Source organism: Protopterus annectens, chromosome 4.part0 (assembly GCF_019279795.1).
Source record: "Protopterus annectens isolate FY-2018-M chromosome 4.part0, PAN1.0, whole genome shotgun sequence".
Taxonomy (NCBI): Eukaryota; Metazoa; Chordata; order Ceratodontiformes; family Protopteridae; genus Protopterus; species Protopterus annectens.
Genome location: NC_056733.1, coordinates 1,083,874,293 through 1,083,894,357, shown reverse-complemented (window position 1 = coordinate 1,083,894,357; position 20,065 = coordinate 1,083,874,293). Strand labels below are relative to the sequence as shown.

The following is a 20,065-nucleotide window of genomic DNA, read 5'->3' as shown; positions in this document are numbered from 1 at the left end:
TTTTTTACTGTGGTTTCCTTAATGGGGGGGTGGGGGCAGGATGTGGATATCTGGGGTAATTAGCTTATGGTCGGATCAGACCAATGAGACATTGACTTCAGGTGTGGAACACCGGTTGCTCATGTTGATAATGACTAGATCTAGGATATTGTTGCCCCTGGTGGGGGTGTGAATAAGTTGATCCAGGGCATTGGAATTTATGAATTCCAGAAAGTGTTGAGCGAAGGAGTTGGTTTGAGGAGTTAGTTTGAGATAGAAACACGCGGCATGTTTTTTGGAAGTGGAAAGAACCCCACAGGAATGCAGAAGGAGCATGCCAGCTCCAAAAGAGACATTAGCCAAAGGTCAGGATCAAACCTTGTACCTTATGCATGGGAGGCAAAGACCTTAACCATTATGGCAGCTGATCTCAAAAATCTAGAGCATATGTTTAGGAGTAAGTATTTGGCTGTGAGGTAACAACGCTAGCTCCGTACCACTGCGGCACCACGTAATTATAACTTATGCTTGTAACAATTCAAATCTGTTCTACATCAAGATGAACAGTGTAATATAATGACTATAATGCATATAAAGTATTGTGTTTCTCAACTCAGGGTTGTGTGCTCGGTGAATGCCGTGGGCATTTCCATGCATCGCAGAACACTGTCACGGTGATTTGGATACTACTGGGTGTATCTTTGCAATGGAATAATTTCAAAAAAAGTAAACAGTCAAATTAAATACAAACCTATTTCGTACAGATGTATTTGTGTTCGGCACCAATAATATTCCTACAGTAAAAAATGAAAATGGGTGAAATGAGTGAAAATGGGTCATAAAAATGACAATACAATAATACTAGTGGATACTCAATGTATATATATATATATATTTACAATACCTTTTGGAGAAAAGGTAGTTAGTGGTGTTTCCAAGATTAAATCAATGGCCACTCTATTGACTACACTGAACTCCGTGGGTCTTGCACCCTATAAACAGTCAGGGAAGTAGTCTGTGTTCCTTCAAAAGACATACAGATATAGTTGTATTTATATTTTGAAGGCAAAGCACTAAAAAGTATGTAACTAAGCACTTAATTGCTCATCCAACAAATTCAGTAGAAATAACACTGCAGCAATAGCAAACCAGCAGGCTGTAATAAACAAATATGTCAAACGATCCAAAGATGTCATTAACTTATAAGACTTATGATCTAAGTCAGTAGTCTCAGACCCAGACTTAAAATTGATATGACATTCTTAAAATAACTTTGGAAATGTATATACAACAATCACAACCTCTATACACTTTTAAACTCAGTTAACAGTTCCATACACAGTGCGTACTTCAGATGCCAGTATGGATAGTGCATACAAAAAAGCACCTACCCATACTTATTAAATGTGATAGATCATGTGCCCTAACATATAGTGGCATTATAGTATTTATCCGATAATGGAAGTACCCAGTTCTATCCAAAGAATGGTGTCTGTCTGAAAAGTATGCCCATGAAAATCGTGTCACCCAAAGGGTTATACTGTAAGACTCTACTCTCTGCACTAATGTACCTAGGAGCGAGTACAAAAAGTTTTTATTCCTGGCACTTTCTATCAAATAATGTTCAAGAAAGTTTTGAGTCTCTTTACATTAAAACATCTGTGTTAATAAAAATCAAAACCCATGTAAATATAGCTAGTCTGCATATAATGTCAAAAACTGATAAGTCAATGAAATATAATAAAATAGAATTGAATTGACGTACATTTTACCCGTCATACTCCCCTAACATATTCAGAACTTTGTACAAAGATAACACTGTTATGCAAATGGAGTCTCAAGGATAGATGTTTAATATCAATCTTGTATCAACTCGTATTTAATGTGATAACCACAAAGTTTCCCATAGGAATAAACAATTCAGCGTTGTATAGTATACGCCAAATATATAACAGATATGTATTGATACCTAAATAATATTCAAACAAAAACCTAACGTATAATGAGAAAACCAGTGTACATAAAACAAGTTTTCTTAGGTTGGCAAAGAAATATCTTTTAGAGCCCACTAAAACCACTGTGTATAGTACTAAACTAGCCACAAGAACAATCAAGCTTCACGCCAAAAGCATGTGCCTAATAAAAACAAAAACCCCATTGAGTCTCGTTAGCAAAGAGCGTGCCATACGGGCTTTTCTTGAACAGAGAATAATCAGGACTATTATACTTTCAAGTCACAAAAATGTATAACGGCCTACAAAAGATAATTAATTATGGTTGTTATATAAACATTATGTAATAAAGTCCAGGAGTATGTCCAATATATATTTAAATGCAGTTAATATGTAATCAAATGCCTGGCATATATTAAAGCAACAAGTGTGCATGTTACACGAGATGTACCTAGGTTGACAAAGGGATGTCTTATAGAACATACCCAGTCCAGTGTGCCAATCACTAAACGGGCCACACTAACATATGAACTATTATACATTCAAAGCACAAATGTGCAATAAACTACAAGGGAAGGTAAAGATTGTTATGTAATAACAGATAACTTCCTCTGTTTCAAATGAGGTTTTATAGAGGCTCTTTCATTGAGGCCCTTGCCTCTATCGGCTCTCAGCCTCAAAATCCACCTTGCTTCCTTATCTTCTGTGGTGTTTCTGATATCTCCCTCACGTATTTTGGGAACTATCTCCTCCACAACCATAAACTTAAAGAAATGAGTATTGCCTACCAAGTTCACATGTTTAGATAAAGCATTCTTATTATAATTTTTCCTGATGCTGTAAAGATGTTCTCTCATTCTTTGAGTTTGATTCGTTTTTCCAGATGCTTTGCCTTCAAAATATAAATGCAACTATATCTGTGTTTTTTTGAAGGAGCACTACTTCTCTGACTGTTTATAGGGTGCGAGATTTATGGTGTTTAGTGTGGTTAATGGAGTGGCCGTTGATTTAATCTTAAAAACACCACGAAACACCGGAATGAAATGTAGCTGTCAGTTTCAAGTTCCCGATGGTCCAATGAAATATACATAATTCATTGGCTTTTCTTGACAGAGGCTCAGTTAATTGATCAATGGGGTGGTGAAAGCTGACATTCTGGCTGGGCTTATAAATGTCCTCGGGCAGATAGCCTAAGTACCTACCTGTGAACCTACACTATTGACTTGACCAAGTGCTACTGATAGGTACTCTTGACACCTGCAGCCAGGGAAAGTTTAGCATTTATGATCCCATTTGTGTTCTTTGAGTTTACAAAAATGTCATTTGGTATGAAGATTGTCCCAGCAACCTTCCAAAGGCTATTAGATTGCACCCTAATGGGCTATGCCTTTGCTTATTTGGATGATATTGCCATGGACATAACATGTGTAAGATGTTAGAAAAGCATTGGGCAGATTGCAAAGAGCAGTGCTGACCATCAAGCTAACAAGTGTCAGGTGGGTGTGGCAGAGGTATCTTATCTGAGTCACAGAGGAGCGGTAGAAAGATTAGGCCAGAACCTGGCAAGGCCGAAGTTATTCCAGCCTGGCCTGTATTTAACTACTAACAAAACAAGGATTGGCATTCTTACAGACCACTGAGTACTATAGGAGCTTTGTTCCCCTTCATAGTATAGTAGTTACTCCCATTACAGATCTTACCAGGAAAAATAGACCAGATAAGGTTGTCCGAATACCAGCCTGTGAGCAGGCATTTCAAAAGCTCAAGGAGGCACTTATTGGACCCCCTGTATTTCCCAGTTCTGATTATAGTCAGAATTAATTGTAGTAGTAGATGCTTCTCACTAAGGGGTGGGGGCTGTACTTGGCCAGATCCCCTCAGAGGAAGTTGGGCATTTGAGCTGCAGACTGAAACCCAAGGAGAAGTCTTAGACAGCCATAGAGAAAAAATACCTGGGTATAATTTGGGCAGTATGTAACTACCACCTGTACTTGTATGCATACATCTCATCTTTCCAGATTTTTGCAGAACGTTCAGATTTTTACCTCATATTTTTGGTCTGTTCCTCATAGAATTTGTCATTTTCTGACAAATCACTGAGGTTTGAAGTCACCAAATAATGACATGCATTTGAGTTTCAGACTTCATTCTTCAGAAAATGCGTGCTAACTGAAATCCTGTTATTTTAGCAACTTTTAAGTTTATAAGAGCAACTTTAAAATATTTCCCTATTTTTGGAAATTTACATACAAAATGTAGACTACTTATTGTGGAGTAGGTCCCCTTGTACGCTCTCCAAACCCTTTGGAGTGACTTCCCCCATGACCATCAAGTAAAAACAAAATGAAAAGCCTCTGCAAAGTAATCTGCTGTTGTATTCCTGTAGGTATTTTGCAGGCAGACAACTAACCACACTATAATGTTTGCATTCTCAGTATCAAACAATGAAAACGCAAAGCAATCCCTTCTTTGACCTTTAAGTTGCCCAGTATATGCAAAGTAATGAGCTCTTTCATCTCTTGGTTTTCATCAGATTCAATGTTTCTTCCTGAAAAAAAAATTACAATTCTAGTTGTTTAAATAATCCTGAATAAGGGGGTGTGGTGGAAAACAGCCCTTATGATTGGGGGGGGGGGGTAACGCTGTGGTTTCTGATTGGCTTATAGTTGGACCTGCTAGTTGGAAGGGAGGTAAAGTCCCTAACTAGAATAAGAGTCATGGATTGGCTAATAGTGAGGCCAGCTGATTTGGAAGGAGGCCAGATGGCTGTTCACCTCCATCTTCTTGTTAAGGAAAAAGATTTAGTCACAGTGTTATCAAAACTGCAAAAAGTTTCTAGTTTTAAAAGTGTTTTTAACAGAATATTTTAGCCATCAAAAAGACATTTATTTTAGCAGGTTCATGGGAATAATGTGTTTTGGAGTCGACATTAACAGTGAATCAAGGGTGCCCACTTTTACGGATGTCCAGTGTGATCTGTCTGAAATTAAAGTGGAGTGAACAAGTACAGTAAATAGGAGTGCCCATTTTATGAGGCTGGAGTTAACTAATTGAAAGATCTATCCAGTTTTAATGTAACACTTTTGCTTCTGAGCTGAAGCTACTTCAGATTACAGGAACCAAAGCATTCTAATCAGAGAATCGAGAATCTCTGATTTTTATGCTTTGTGGCCTAATTCCATGATCTATGAGATCTCTGAAATTTGAAGGGGACAAAAGTGTTTTGTGATTGACTGTTATTAGTCATGTTTTCAGGCTCTGGTTTCTGTTGCTGTTTTTAAGTTTACATTTTTTGTGTGTATTCTTTGGTTATTGGGCACATGTGGACCCAACACGTGGGCACTAGACATCCCGCAATGTCCCTAACCTTTAGTGAATCATTTGGTTTTGACTTGTGCCAGGAGTTTAACAACAAACTTTGTATTCACATTCTGCACCTGTGTTGTGGATAGACGTTTTGCATTCACTCTGTCCCTTGTAACAGCCAGAGTTCATTGCTAAACTCTTGATAGTAGTATGAGATGATGGCTTTTCTCTGCATTACCAGGCCTGCTTACAGATTTATGTGATTATTTTTGTGCCCAGAATCCACAGTTGTTTCCACTCGCTTTTTGTGGTAGTGGACATTGCAGGTGTCACTGTTAGATTGCCCATAACCTAATATAATAACCCTTTTTCTTGTCTCAACAAGTATGTTGGCATTCACTATTGGAAACTCCTGGGTTCTGGCTAGTGTGATTTTTCAAGCAATCTGGAAATATATCGCTGTTAAGTATATTTACTGGCATTTTAACCTTTCAGAGTTCTAGATTGTCTTAATTTTGCCTGACTGAATTGTTTTATATATTTGCTGGCATTGTTTTCTGTTCTCATCTGTCCTGAAACTGTTTTTCCCCTCCCTATTCTTGTGGTGTTATAGTTGGTGGCTTTGCAGTTGCCCGCCCCTACTGTAAATTTGATCTAGGACACCCCCCCCCCCCACCAGTCTGGTGTTCACTCTACTTAATACAGAGAGAACATTTGAGAAGGCCAACCACTTCAGTTCTTAACCTCTGCTCCTACTTCCACTTGACTAAAAAAAAAAATGTATGCATAGCCACTTAGCTAGGGTTAAACTATTGCTTGCGCCATAAAGTCTGCTCTTCAAAATTTCCCTTAGAACTAGCCAGTTTTTTAGTTTTTGCACTCAAATCTGTTTCTTTGAGCTCAGCACTTGTTCACAACTCGTTGTAAGCACTAAATAAGCTACAAATTACTACAGCACTCAACTTTCCTCACTTGTTTAGAGGAAAACAGTTTTTAGTACTTGATAAATAAGCACCTATCCAGGCATGTCTAAGGGTCAGCTCCCGGTGTTTTCTCCTGTCTACCTGATGAATCTGGGCATCTTGGGGCAATGCAGCTGTTGCCTCATGTACACAGACAACCCTCTCCTCCTGTAACCCAACACTACAACCTGTGAGAGATGCACTTATATAGCCAAACTGGAAGCAAAGCTCTCTTCACCCAAGACTGGACTAGATAGTGAAGAGGAGAACACTTGCACCACACCACACTCGTATAGTCCCTCAAAACCTACACCACCAAAACACACACATAGCTACACAAAACACACACCTACATTTGTGGTGGCTTTCAATAAAAATCTGCTCAAGCAACAGATACCTCCAAAGCAGAAACGCATGCAACCTCCACCCCCCAACACAACCCAAATGACACATAGCCCACAAACTCAGTGTGCTACTGAACCACAGCCCATAAGACATAACAACGTACCCAACACACTCTAGTCATAGGTGACTCTAGAGTCAGGCCCACTGATGTTCCACTCACCAGTCAAGGAGAAAGTTACTGTCAGCTGCCTACTGACTGTCGGGTACCAGGATCTGCCACATAATGCACGCACTTGGGTCACTCCACAACAAGTACAAATATGACTCTGTCATTGTCCATGTTGGTGTGAATGACAGAGACGTACCTCCCTGGACTACATGAAAAGAGACATGGAGGAGCTCTCTGATCTTGTAGCCCAGGCAGGTATGACCCTAGCCCTGGGTAGCATCCTGCCATCACCCAGAATGATACCACAGTTGTTGTTGTGTCTTTCGGCTTGGATACCACAGTACAAGGACAAAATGATTGACTTCAACAATTGGCTAAGCTTCTGGTGTCATTCTAAGAGGATCCAGTATCCGTCTGCCTGGGATGACATGATCGACAGACCACGATGTGTTGCCAGTGATGGCCTGCACCTGTTGCCCTTGGGATTCTGGATACTGGCTAAGGCTCTTGCCACCCCTATAGTGCCTTTTTTAGGCAAGGTTCAAATGACAAATTCACCACTGTAACCGGTACAAGCAAGCAAAATCTGAGGGTAATGCTACTCCGTGCTCGAAGTCTAAACCTCAAAATGCATTCACTCAAGGCACTCCTTAAAATGGAGAATATCGACAAGTGTGCAGTGACAGAGACCTGGTTCAAGGCTTCAGAGAGCACCCCTGCATTACCGGGCTGTAATTCATACCACACCGTTCGGCCACCTAACCTGGACTGAAACACTAAAGGTGGAGGCATGTCCATATTCATTAAGGATATCCACACTTCCAGGCTAGTTGTTCAGCATATTGCATCCGAGATTATCCAAGTGCAACTAACTCTGGGCAAGACCGCAATCCAAATTGTAATTTGCTACAGATCCCCCAGGATTCCCACTACTCATTTCTTAATACATTGGAAATTGTTAGGGTACAACCCTAAACTCTAATAATAGGGGATTTTCAACTACCCCACCATTAACTGGGAAAACTACTCGTGTGCCAACTCTTTTGCTCAACGTTTTCTGGAATTCATAAATTCCAACTCCTTGGATCATCCTATCCACACCCCCCACCAGGGGCAGCCATATCCTAGACCTGGTCATTACCAACATGGGCGACTAGAGTTCCACACCAGTGGTCAATTCCTCTTTGGTCAGATCCGACCGCAAGCTAATCAGCCTAGACATCTGCATCCGCCCCCTCCCCCATTAGGGAGTCCACCGTAAAAAATTTCTCCAAAGCCAACTTCACGCGTATTAAGACAGAAGTGGCAAACTTCACAACACCCATGCAGATGGACAATAGAGATACGACTGCTGAATCCTGCACAAGTGCACTTTATAAGCACTTACACAAGTGCATGGATTGTGCTATCCCTAACAGAACCAGGATGCTGTCCTTCAAAAAAAAGAAGCCAGTCTGGTGGTCCCCTGCCATAAACAAACTCTACAACAGAAGAAAGAAACTGTTGCAAAAGATAGTAAAATCTCATGACTGGAAGAACTCCCTGGTCAGCCTCCGTAAGAAGCTAAGATCCCTCATAAAATCCTCCAAAGCTAATTATGAAAATAAAATTGCCACTGATTCTAAATACAACCACAAAGCATTCTATAGCTAGCATTCTATAGCTATGTCAAGAATCTCGATGGCAACACTCAGATCTGCTCTGAGTTACAGCACAATGGCACTAAATATACAGAACCAACTGATATTGCCAACATCCTGGCAGATAAGTTCAGTGCTAACTTTACCCCCCCCCCCACCCACTAAAGGGCCCATCTCTATACCAGAAGAATGCAAAGATCCTGCAGTCACGGCAGCACAGGTAAAAACCACACTCTCCAAAGCCAAGAACACAGCATCCATGGGACCAGACAACATCCCAGGCTGCATTCTGCATGAACTACAGAATGAGCACCATGTTCAGTCATAACCTCACCTCAGGCTTTGTGCCCACTGAATGGTGCACAGCGACGTTTATCCCACTCCACAAAGGGGGAGCTGCCACGAACCCTGGCAACTACCACCCCATTAGCCTAACGAGCTTGGTCTGCAAGGCCATGGAACTTATAAACAAAGACATTGGTAGTCTCCAAACTCTGGACCCCACCCAATTTGGGTTTGTAAAAGGCAGATCATGTCTCCTAAACCTGATTGACTTCTTTGAAGCAATCACCAAAGCCGTAGACGAGGGTAAGGTGGTTCACACAGCCTATCTAGATCTCGCCAAGGCTTTTGACACCACCCCCACTCTGGGATTGTAGATAAACTCACTAAGCTAGGTATAAATCCCTATGCCACAAGATGGGTTGCCAACTGGCTCACTGACAGGACCCACACTGTGACAGTAGCAGACTCCAAATCCGACTTCAGACCAGTGACAAGTGGGAGTACCACAGAGTTCAGTCCTGGGTCCTCTTCTGTTTTGGTATCCACTTTCTGAAGTACAGGCTAACACAGAAGGTCTTTGGCTAACGAAGTTCGCAGATGACTGCAAACTAGGAGCCATAATCGAAATTCCTAACAATGTGGACATTCTACAAACGGGCCTCACTGAGACAGATGCCTGGTGTCAAAGCCATGGCCTCAAGCTCAATGCCAAAAAGTGCATGGTCATCCCCTTTGGTAAAAACTCTGTACCCATGAGCTACCACATAGGTTGTCGTCTACTTAACACTGAAAGTGTGATAAGAGACCTTGGGACACAGGTGGACAGTAGTCTCTCTCCTTTGATAATCACATCGCTACAGTAGACAGGAAATCCTTCTACGTGGCACATCTCCTCACAAAAGGTTTCTCACCCAGGAAAAAGAGGTCATTGTTCCCCTCTACTCGTCACTTATTAGGCCTATTATAGAGTACAACACCCCTTTTGGTATGTACCTCACAAGAACTCTACAACAACTGGAAAGGCAGTAGAAATATCTCACAAAGAGGATTACTGGCCTCAAACAGATGCCCTATGCAGGCAGTCTCAAAAAACTCCAGCTTTACTCCGTCGCATATCTCTGCCGAACATACAAAGCTATGTCAAACTCAGAGCTGTTGGACATGCTCCACTTAAAGAAATCCCAATCCCTCCGAGCTACACGCTCTAGGGACCTAAACCTTGTCATCACAATAAGCAGGACATGCTGGAGGGATATATTCCTGTCCCAGAGACTTCCCATACTCTGGAACAAACTACCTATCTATATCAAACAAAGCTCCTCATTAGCACTCTTCAAGAAAAATCTTGATTGGATGGGAAATAGGAAATTCACCCCGGGGATCACCTCTGTGGCTCTGCTCGACAGGGGCACAGGAAAATAATTTTCTTGGGTGGCGAAAGCCAGGGTACCTTTTTGGCTAGGCTTGTATAGGCCCTAGGGCCGATAGCCTAGTACCTCCCTATGCATGGTTCAGGGTACAGTGAGCTTTGAGCTTTGTGTGTTGGAGATTGCTGACTCAGACAAGTGATAACTGTCTTATTAATCATATCGCTTTATGGGCTTTCATTACTCCTGCAATTTTTTTTTTTGTGTGGTTTCATTTGGGATTCATACTAAGTTGCTGTCCGGCAGTATAGGCAGATGCCCTGCATCAGTGGACTGTCTCAGCCCGTACATTCTTCTGATAATCACTTCTTCCAAGCTCTGTTTTAATGCAGGTAGGTAGATGTCAAAACACCAGAATAAAATTTGAGGTGTAATTAATGTTCTTGGACCTTGTGATAAAACACATTTATGTTTTAAACATCTTCACTTTGTGCCTTGGAAAAACAAAAGCTTGAGTAATATGTACTGCCAGTACTAGAAAACAATAATATATGAAAATTCAGGTACATTTTGTAATGTGAATTAGATAAAATTTGTTTAAACTTTTCATTGTAGAATGAATATTTAAGTATGCTTTTTTCCCCCCGAATAAGAACTTTATGAATATTTAAACATCTTACGTATTTGAAGAGTTTTAGGTGGAATGTTTGTTTTCTGCCAGTCTTTTAGGGCATTTATATTTCTTTTATTCTTGTCTGACATGATTATTGTGACACAATTGTTGCTAGCTGTAAAAACAGATTGGAAAGCTTTTTATTCAGATTGTATATTTGTTTGTTATAAGGGAGTGAGGAATATTCATAGCAAGTTATTAATCTGTGTTGAAATTAATCTGTTTTACCATGTGATAATTATATTGCAATGTTTTATTCAGGAGGAAGATAAGGCTTTAAAAGATGTGGACTTTAAGGAAGACTGCAGTGATGAAAGGGAGAGGGACCCTCAGGTAACCCAGCAAAGCAGATGCCTATGTTCAGGACTGTTGTGTAGATTGTATTTTGCTCTTTTGTGGAAGTATCTGTTATCTGAACTCATTAGTCTCATTAGCTCAACAGTAGCATACTAACTTTTGTTAGCTGGATTAATTTTCCAGAGTTGACATTGCAATGCCGCATAAAGGGATGCTGCACACCTGAGTGTACTGTCCTTCAGATGAGACATTAAACTAAGGTTTCATCAGCATGAGTTATTGTAGCTCAGGTGGCTATAAAAGATCCCGTAACACTTGTTGAAAAGAGCAAGAGAAGTTTCCTGATGCCCTGGTCATATTTCCCAAAATCGGTATGAATACTGCCATACAACCTTGGGTCTCCCCCCTGAAAGAGTCCATTGATCTAGGGTGACTAACCCAGTCAGCAAAGTGTAAATAAGTAAAACTTGATATGTGTTGGAAACTACTACTGTTTTTATTTTCCCAGTTGATATTTGTTTCTGTGTACATTTTGCTATTACCCACTTAATCCACTTCATAGTTATGAGCACTCAGTAGGTACAAGGCATAGAATCTCATCCATAGTGAGGCACCAGGTAGAATGCAGGCGCATATTTACTGTCAAATGCTACACAAAACCATGGGCAATTTGGAGCAGTGGTACCCAACCACCATGCCGTGGATCATTTATCGGGCCGCACAGAAGGGAGTGAAACAAAAATGTGAATGTGGTGTTTGTGTGTGTGTGTGTGTGTTTTTATGTTTCAGTCTGCATGTGTGAGTGAATGCGTGCATAAAAGCAGAGTGCGTGAATGCGTGCATAAAAGCAGAGTGCGTGAATGCGTGCATAAAAGCAGAATGCGTGAATGCGTGCATAAAAGCAGAGTGCGTGAATGCGTGCATAAAAGCAGAGTGCGTGAATGCGTGCATAAAAGCAGAGTGCGTGAATGCGTGCATAAAAGCAGAGTGCGTGAATGCGTGCATAAAAGCAGAGTGCGTGAATGCGTGCATAAAAGCAGAGTGCGTGAATGCGTGCATAAAAGCAGAGTGCGTGAATGCGTGCATAAAAGCAGAGTGCGTGAATGCGTGCATAAAAGCAGAGTGCGTGAATGCGTGCATAAAAGCAGAGTGCGTGAATGTGCATAAAAGCAGAGTGTGTGAGAGCGTGAGCGCGTGTGTGAGAGCGAGAGCGCGTGTGTGAGAGCGAGAGCGCGTGTGTGAGAGCGAGAGCGCGTGTGTGAGAGCGAGAGTGCGTGTGTGAGAGCGAGAGAGTGCGTGCGAGTGTGAGAGCGAGAGAGCGCGCGCGAGTGTGAGAGCGAGAGAGCGCGCGCGAGTGTGAGAACGAGAGAGCGTGCGCGAGTGCGAGAGCGAGCGAGTGTGAGAGCAAGAGAGAGCGAGTGTGTGTGTGTGTGTGTGTGTGTGTGTGTGTGTGTGTGTGTGTGTGCAAGAGTGAAAGTGATCTCTGGCAACAGCATGAATTAAGAAGTTTGTGTACCTGTCAACCTCTCACACAAATAATCTAGACAGAACCCATAGCTCTCTAACCTCTGGGCACAAAAAATCTGGACAAAGCCCCAAAAATAGAAACACATTTTTAAATATTGCTCTTATAAATTTAGAAAGCTGATAGAATACAATCTGAGCAGCAAAGTGCTCTGGATCATGTGAAGCTTTCCACATGTAACATTGAAATTGCCCACTATTCCTCATTGAACAGTGGTGGCTACTCTACACAAGTTTTGATTTGTTCGTATACTGCAATTACAGCCAGTCGGCATAGCTGTATACGAACCAATCATCTAACTGCTCCTGAGGCAAAGTGAGCCAATGACAAGCACCACTATTCATCCAGTGGCACACTGGCACCCATTTTCGCACGACTGCAATATGGTCAAACTTATAAAGTCTTGAATGGCTGAAAATGTGCTGCTGATTGGTGCTGCAAGCGACAATACAAAAATGGTCCTAGAGGATGCACAGCTGCTGCCCCTTCTCCAGTCTGCTCACTTCGGAGAGGAACCTGGCAGTTGTTCTTCCAGATCTGACTCTTACTGGTCCAGGCAAGTATGCTTTAAATGTGGTTGAAAATTTGTTACTGATAGGTATGCCAGCAGACCATTCAAAACTGATTTTTTTTTTTTTTGTGGAAACTTTTTTTTATTACTTTTTACATGCCTCTCCCCGAAACAACCAGAGATGGGATATTTCAGAACTTGAAACGTCAGATAAACTTGTTAGTGTGTTATTTCAGTATCGTTGTAGGTGCTAGTTGCTAGTACCTTTTCGGGTCTAATCCAGGTGCATGCAGCATAGCTCTCAACATCTTAGCAAAGAAATGTGGACAAAGCCAAAAATAATGGGGAAACAAAGACCCCAGAATGGGGACAGATTTTAAATATTATTCTTATAAACGTAGAAAGTTGCTAGATTCAGAAAAAGGTTTCCATGAGTTTTTTGTAACTCCCGACCATACCTCTCAACCTCTCGCACAATAAATCGGGACAGATTTTAAATATTGCTCTTATAAACTTAGAAAGTTGCTAGAATAAACATTGAAAACCCTGCTTCCATTTCCAACATCCTATCTTTGTGAAGCGGGGTTTTCTGCAGTGACAGCAACCAAAACGAATTTACAGAGTAGAATGGACATAAGAAACACACTTAAGGTGTCATTGTCTCCCATCACCCCTACATAGTACCATCTCGTTGCAGGAAAACAATCTCAGGGCTCACATTGATTCTGCTGTATGGTGAGTTGTATTTATTATGCAATTTTATTATTACGCTTTATTTTTATGCGCACGTGATGGCTGATCTGTGGAAAATTGTCTTACATGAAACCGGTCCTTGGTGCAAAAAAGAGACCATTGATTTTAGAGGGTCACTGTGTCTTTGGGAGGTGCTAGTCTTGGACATGTTACATTTTGGCTGGTAGGAAACTAGACTACCCACGAAAGTTCAACATGGACACAGAGGACATGTAGACTTCTCTGAAAACTGAACTGGGGAGCCAAGCGCTCTGAGGCAGCATTGCTAACTGACACATTACTGTGACAGTCTATATCTAAATTTAAAATGTCTAGTCTGTAATTGTAAGATAAGACTGTACATATGAACCGTGTGGCACAGGCACTAAATTAATGTCTGAAAACTAGTACCAAAGACTATTGACATTAACTGGCCTGGTGGCTTAGTGGCAGAAGGAGTTATGGACTTGATTATAATCCCTGAAGACCAGGAAGGTAGGACTATGTGTCCATCTTCCATTATTTCTCATTGGGTGTGAGTAGTTGGATTTGTTGGGAATAATGTAGCAACATACCCAGAAAATGCTTTGTGTGGGATGTATGCATTTGGGTACACCCATATGCAGTTTTATGAGTCCGGGATGTCCAAGGACACACACTCCTGTTTTTTTCAGCTGTTCATGATCCCCCCCCCATATCATCTGCCTCTCCCTCTTCTTATACAAAGATATTGCATGAGAAAAATAGTGTTCTGAGTGTGCTTATCCTGTTTATGGTCATGGAGGTGCCACACCATAGCCTAACAAGTACTGGTCTGAAGGTAGAAACACAATTCTGGACAGGATGCCAGTCAGTCACAGGATGTGCATATGCAGCACACCTGTTAACAGGTCAGAGGATCATCAGGTGTAACAGGATGTTGGAGCATCTGGTAGAAATCTGCTTGGACAGAGGCAGACTCCACACTGAAGATGCTTCATTCATGAACTGCACAGTGAACCAAGAGCTGTGAGGTAGCATCCGTAAACATGGAACTGTGCTGCACTAGGCCCATGACATCACTGTAAAGTTCAATAGTTCACAGAATAAGCCACTGTTCATCTGGTGTTGCCTCAAAATGTTTTCATTGTATCCTTTGTACCTTTTGCAAGGTTCCTCTGACATATTTTGTTAAATTAGTTTTGTATATACCCATTGTAATGGCTCTAATTCATCTTTCTTTTACAGCTCATACTTTTATTAAACTATAGTTACACATGCTATAGCATATACTGTTTGAGAGAATGCATTGTAATTATTGATTTGTTTTTTACAGAATGTCTTTGGATTACAAAATGACACAACAGTAGCTTTTTTAGTAAACTGCAGCCTTTTAGAGAAACTGACTGGATGCTAGCACTAGGCTAGTCATTTAGAAGAAAAGTCAGAATATATTGTAGTACAGGAAGCGTTTGAAGGTGAAACTAAGAAAATACAGATCCATAATTTCATAAAAACTTTTCCCCTATTAAGTAACATTTAATTCATATAACACTAAACTGGTTATTTGTAGTATGTTTGTTCTGATTTCCTGATAGAGTGCATCACACAGCTGATTTGTTTGCAGTTAAAAGTCTCCTTGTTCCTTTATCCGTTTAAAATTTTCATTTAGTGGCTCACTGCTGTTTTTTTTTTTGCTGTGATAAACATTTCTGTAGTGTTTTCTGCCTAAAATAGTGTGTAGCTAGTAGCTGTAATAGTTTCCCACTCTCCCTTCCCTGTTGGTGTCTTGTTCTTATACTTGTGGCTTTGCAGTTGCCCACCCCTACTGTAAATTTGATCTGGGACACTCCTCCCAGTCTCATGTCATTAGCTCATTCTACCTAATAGAGAGAGAACATTTGAGAAAGCCAACCCACTTAGGTTCTTAACCTTGAACTATATTCTTTTCCTCCTTTCTCCCTTTCCAATTTACTAAAAAAAACCTTTGCCCGAATCTCCTTGTGTTCTGACTGTTTGCGCTTCTCAGTCAAGTATATTTTTGGCACTTTTTAACTGTTCAGAGTGGAATAAAACAATAACTGAATTCAGTTCAGAATACAGTTTGAATAAATTGCATTTATTTAAACTGTATTTGCTTTAATATTGCTACACACAAGTGTGCTAGCTTCCACTCCACTTGAATTGTTTTTTTGCTGTTTTAGCTGCTTTTCTGTTTAAAAAAAGTTTCCTGCCTTTCCTGTAAGTAGTCAAGTCCAGATACAGATTTGCTGTATCCAGGACTGTTTGTAAGCTTCTGAGCGGTGCCAAAATCTGCTCTTCAATTTTTCACTTAGAGCTGCTAGTTCTCTCCTCTCCTGCACCTTTACTAGCTTATTAGTCTTGCACTTTATCAGAATTCTTGTAGCAATTATTGTAACACACAAAAGTGCTACCATCACTAAACGTTCTACAAGGAAACAGCTCCAGTGCTTATTATTAATGCCCACCCCTCCAGGCATGTCTAAAGGTCAGTTACCTGTGCTTTCTCCTATTAACCTGGTGAACTTGGGCATCCTGAGGCAATGTAGCATCTGCCTCATGTATACTAACAACCCTCTTCTCTTACCTCCCAACACTCAGACTTGCGGCAGACGCACTTGTATATCCAAATTGGAAGCCATGCACTCTCCAGCCAAGACTGGAATAGCTGGTCAAGAGGAGAAGATCAACACTTGCACCACACCACATGGAACACATAGCCCTCCAGAACACACACCAACCCCGCCTTCACATAAAAGCACAATCCACACACCCACCTTCATGGAGGCTCTCAAAAATATAGCCAAACAGCAGAGACCTCCAAGCCAGAAACACACACTAACAACACAGCACTAATCACAAGGCACATAACTCTCCTAAACAGTGTGCCGCTCATCCAAAGTCCCTAAGGCAAAACAGCATGCCCAACACAGTAGTCCTAGGTGACTCGGTAGTGAGGCACACTGATATCTCACTCACTAGGTTGAATAAGGAGAAAGTAACAGTCAGCTGCCTGTCAGGTGCCAGGATCCGATACATAACGCATGCACTCAGGTCCCTCAACAACAGGTACAAATATGACTCTTTCATTGTACATGTGGGTGTAAATGACCTGAGATGTACCTCCCTGGACTACATGAAAAGAGACATGGAGGAGCTCTCGGATTATGTAGCCCAGGCGGGTATTGCCCTAGCCCTGAACAGCATCCTACATTACCCAGAATGATACCACAGTACAAGCAGAAAATGATTGATTTCAACAACTGGCTAAGTTTCTGGTGTCATTCTTTGGGGATCTAGTATCTGTCTGCCTGGGATGACATGATTGACAGACCTCAATGCTTTGCCAGAGATGGCCTGTATCTGTCACCCCTGGGCTTCCGGATACTGGCCAAGGCTCTTGCCACCCCTATAGTGCCCTTTTTTAGGCAGTGTTCCAAAGACCAAATTACCACCGTAACAGCTACAAACGCAATCTGAGGGTCATGCTGCTCAAATCTAGAAGTGAAAATCCAGCACTACCAATACACTTGGTCAATGTTTCCTGGAATTCATTAATTTCAATACCTTGGACCCAACATCCTTAACCTGGTCATTACTAACGTGGGCGACCGTTGCTCTACACCAATAGTCAACTCCTGCCTGGTTAGATCGACCACAAACTAATCACCTTGGAAATCCACATCCCTCCCCCCCCCGCAAAAGTAATCACCATGAAAAACTTCTCCATAGCTAACTTTGGGTTCCTAAAAACAGAGGTGGCCAACTTCATGGCACCCATGCAGATGGAGAATATTTGCACGACCACCGAATCATACACCAATGCACTGTATGAACACGTACACAAAAGCATGGATCTCGCCATACCCAGTAGAACCAAGATGTTCTCCTCCAAAAAAAGCAAGCCAGTCTGGTGGTCCTCTGCCATAAACTCTACAACAGGAGGAGGAAACTGATGCAGAATAAGATCAAGTCCCAATACTGGAAAAACTCCCTTCTCACCCTCCACTAAAAGGTGAGATCCCTCATCAAATCCCCTAAAACTAGCTATGAAAACCGAATTGCAGCAGATAGTAAAGACAACCACAAGGCCTTCTATACTTATGCAAAGAATCTCCACGGCAATACCCAGATTTGCTCTGAGCTACTGCACAATGGTACGTCTTATACCGAGCCAACAGATATTGCCAATATACTGGCTGACAGATTCGGTGCCAACTTTACCCCCCCCAGGACCAATCACATTACCAGTAGATTGCCAGGCACCCAGTATTACTTCTGCACAGGTTAAAACAGCACTGTCCAAGGCCAAGAATACAGCTTCTATGGGACCTGACAATATCCCTGGCTGTGTTCTACGTGAACTGGTACCACACCTGTGTGCCTTGTTCAATCACAGCCTCACCTCAGGCTTTGTCCCTGCCAAATGGCACACTGCTACAGTCATCACTGTCCACAAAGGAGGAGCGACTACAGACCCTGGGAATTACTGCTCCATTAGCGTGACAAGTCTGATATGCAGAGCTATGGAATGCATCTTCATGGACCTAATAAACAAGGATATAAGCAATCTCCAAACTCTGGATCCCACACAGATTGGTTTTATAAGGATAGCTCATGCCTGCTCAACCTGGTTGACTCCTTTTGAGTCAATCACCAGAGCTGTGGATGATGGCAAGGTGGTTCATACAGCCTACCTTGATCTGGCCAAGACCTGTGATACCATTCCCCACTCAGGAATCCTAGAAAAACTCACTAAGCTAGGCATCACCCCCTTTATCACTAGATGGGTTGCAAGCTGGCTCACAGAACCCACAATGTGAAAGTAGCTGACTCCAAGTCAGACTGCCGACCAGTCACGAGTGGAGTCCCATAGGGTTAGGTCCTGGGTCCTCTCCTGTATCTATTTCTCTGAAGTCCAGGCCAACACAAATGGACTCTGGCTGACAAAATTTGCAGACTATTGCAAGTTCGGAGCTATTATTAACTCCCCAAGTGATGTTGACATCCTACAGAAAGACCAATGACTGATGTCAGAACTATGGCCTTAAGCTGAATGCCAAAAAATGTGTCATCATCCCCTTTGGGAAAAACCCAGTTCCCATGAATTACCACATCGATGGTAGTCCACTGAACACAGAAGGCATTATAAGAGATCTGGGAACACCGGTTGACAGCAACCTTTCTTTTGACCAGCATATTGCCACTGTGGTCAGAAAGTCCTTCTATGTGGCACATCTCATTACTAAGGGCTTTGTATCCAGGAAGAAAGAGCTCATTGTCTCCCTCTGCTCTTCCCTCATTAGGCCAGTCATAGAGTACAATGCCCCATTTGGCATGTTCCTCCCTAGACACCTGCAACAACTGGAGAGGCTGCAAAAGTACCTCACAAAGAGGATCCTACGCCTTAAGCACCTGTCCTATATGGACAGACTCAAAAAATTCCAACTGTTCTCTCTCTCTCATATCGTCTACTTGGAGGCGATCTCTGCTTGACTTACAAAGCCATGTCTGATCCATATCTGTTAGAAATGCTACATCTAAAGAAGTCCTAATCCCTCCGCACCACATGCTCCAGAGACATCTGCCTCATTACCACAATCAACAGAAAATGCTGGAGGGACAGGTTCATAACCGAGAGACTGCCCATGCTATGGAATAGACTTCCCATACATGTCCAGCAGAGCACCTCACTGGCCCTCTTCAAGAGAAATCTTGATGAGTGGATGGGAAATAGAAAGTTCACCTTGGGGATCACTCCAGTGGCGCTACTCGACGGATGCACTGGGAACTAAGGTCTGGTGGCATGATGCCAGGGTAATCCTATGGGCAAGGCTTGTAAAGGCTCCAGGGCCATTAGCCTAGTACACGCTTATGAATCTATGAACTGAAACTGAACAATGAAACGTAGGATGTAGTTGCCGATGTTAGATGTGTCACAATGCAAACTGATTTTTGTGGATTCATTTTATTTATGATTCATTGAAACATTGAAATGTTCTATCAATAATGTGTTTAAGAATCGAATTCTGAGCCTAGTTTAAGTTGTTTAAAAATCTGCAGCCATTCAGCCTAGGCCAAGGGTCATATACTGTATCATCAAAGCATTTATCTAATGTGTTCTTGAAAACTGAAAAATTCCTTTCGTAAAAATGCGTTCCACAGCCTTACTCTGGGGGTGGGGGGTACAACACTAAGTAGGAGACACAAGAAGGCAATGGCTTCTGGTCTTTAACATGTTTGATGTCAAATGTATGCTTAATGTTCCTGGTAGAAATGATTTGTCTTGTGAAATTGTCATTCAAAGCATAAGGTAGCCCAA

At 41.8% G+C, this 20,065-nt stretch overlaps 1 protein-coding gene across 1 annotated transcript in view; it reads left to right on the top strand.

Moving 5' to 3' along the window:
• Nucleotides 1–20,065, top strand: part of WDR55 (WD repeat domain 55) — a 464,497-nt gene that overhangs the window by 43,647 nt on the left and 400,785 nt on the right. The window contains exon 2 of the mRNA XM_044069028.1: nucleotides 10,940–11,011. Within this exon, the coding sequence (XP_043924963.1) occupies nucleotides 10,940–11,011 (72 nt within the window). The remainder of the gene's footprint in view (nucleotides 1–10,939; nucleotides 11,012–20,065) is intronic.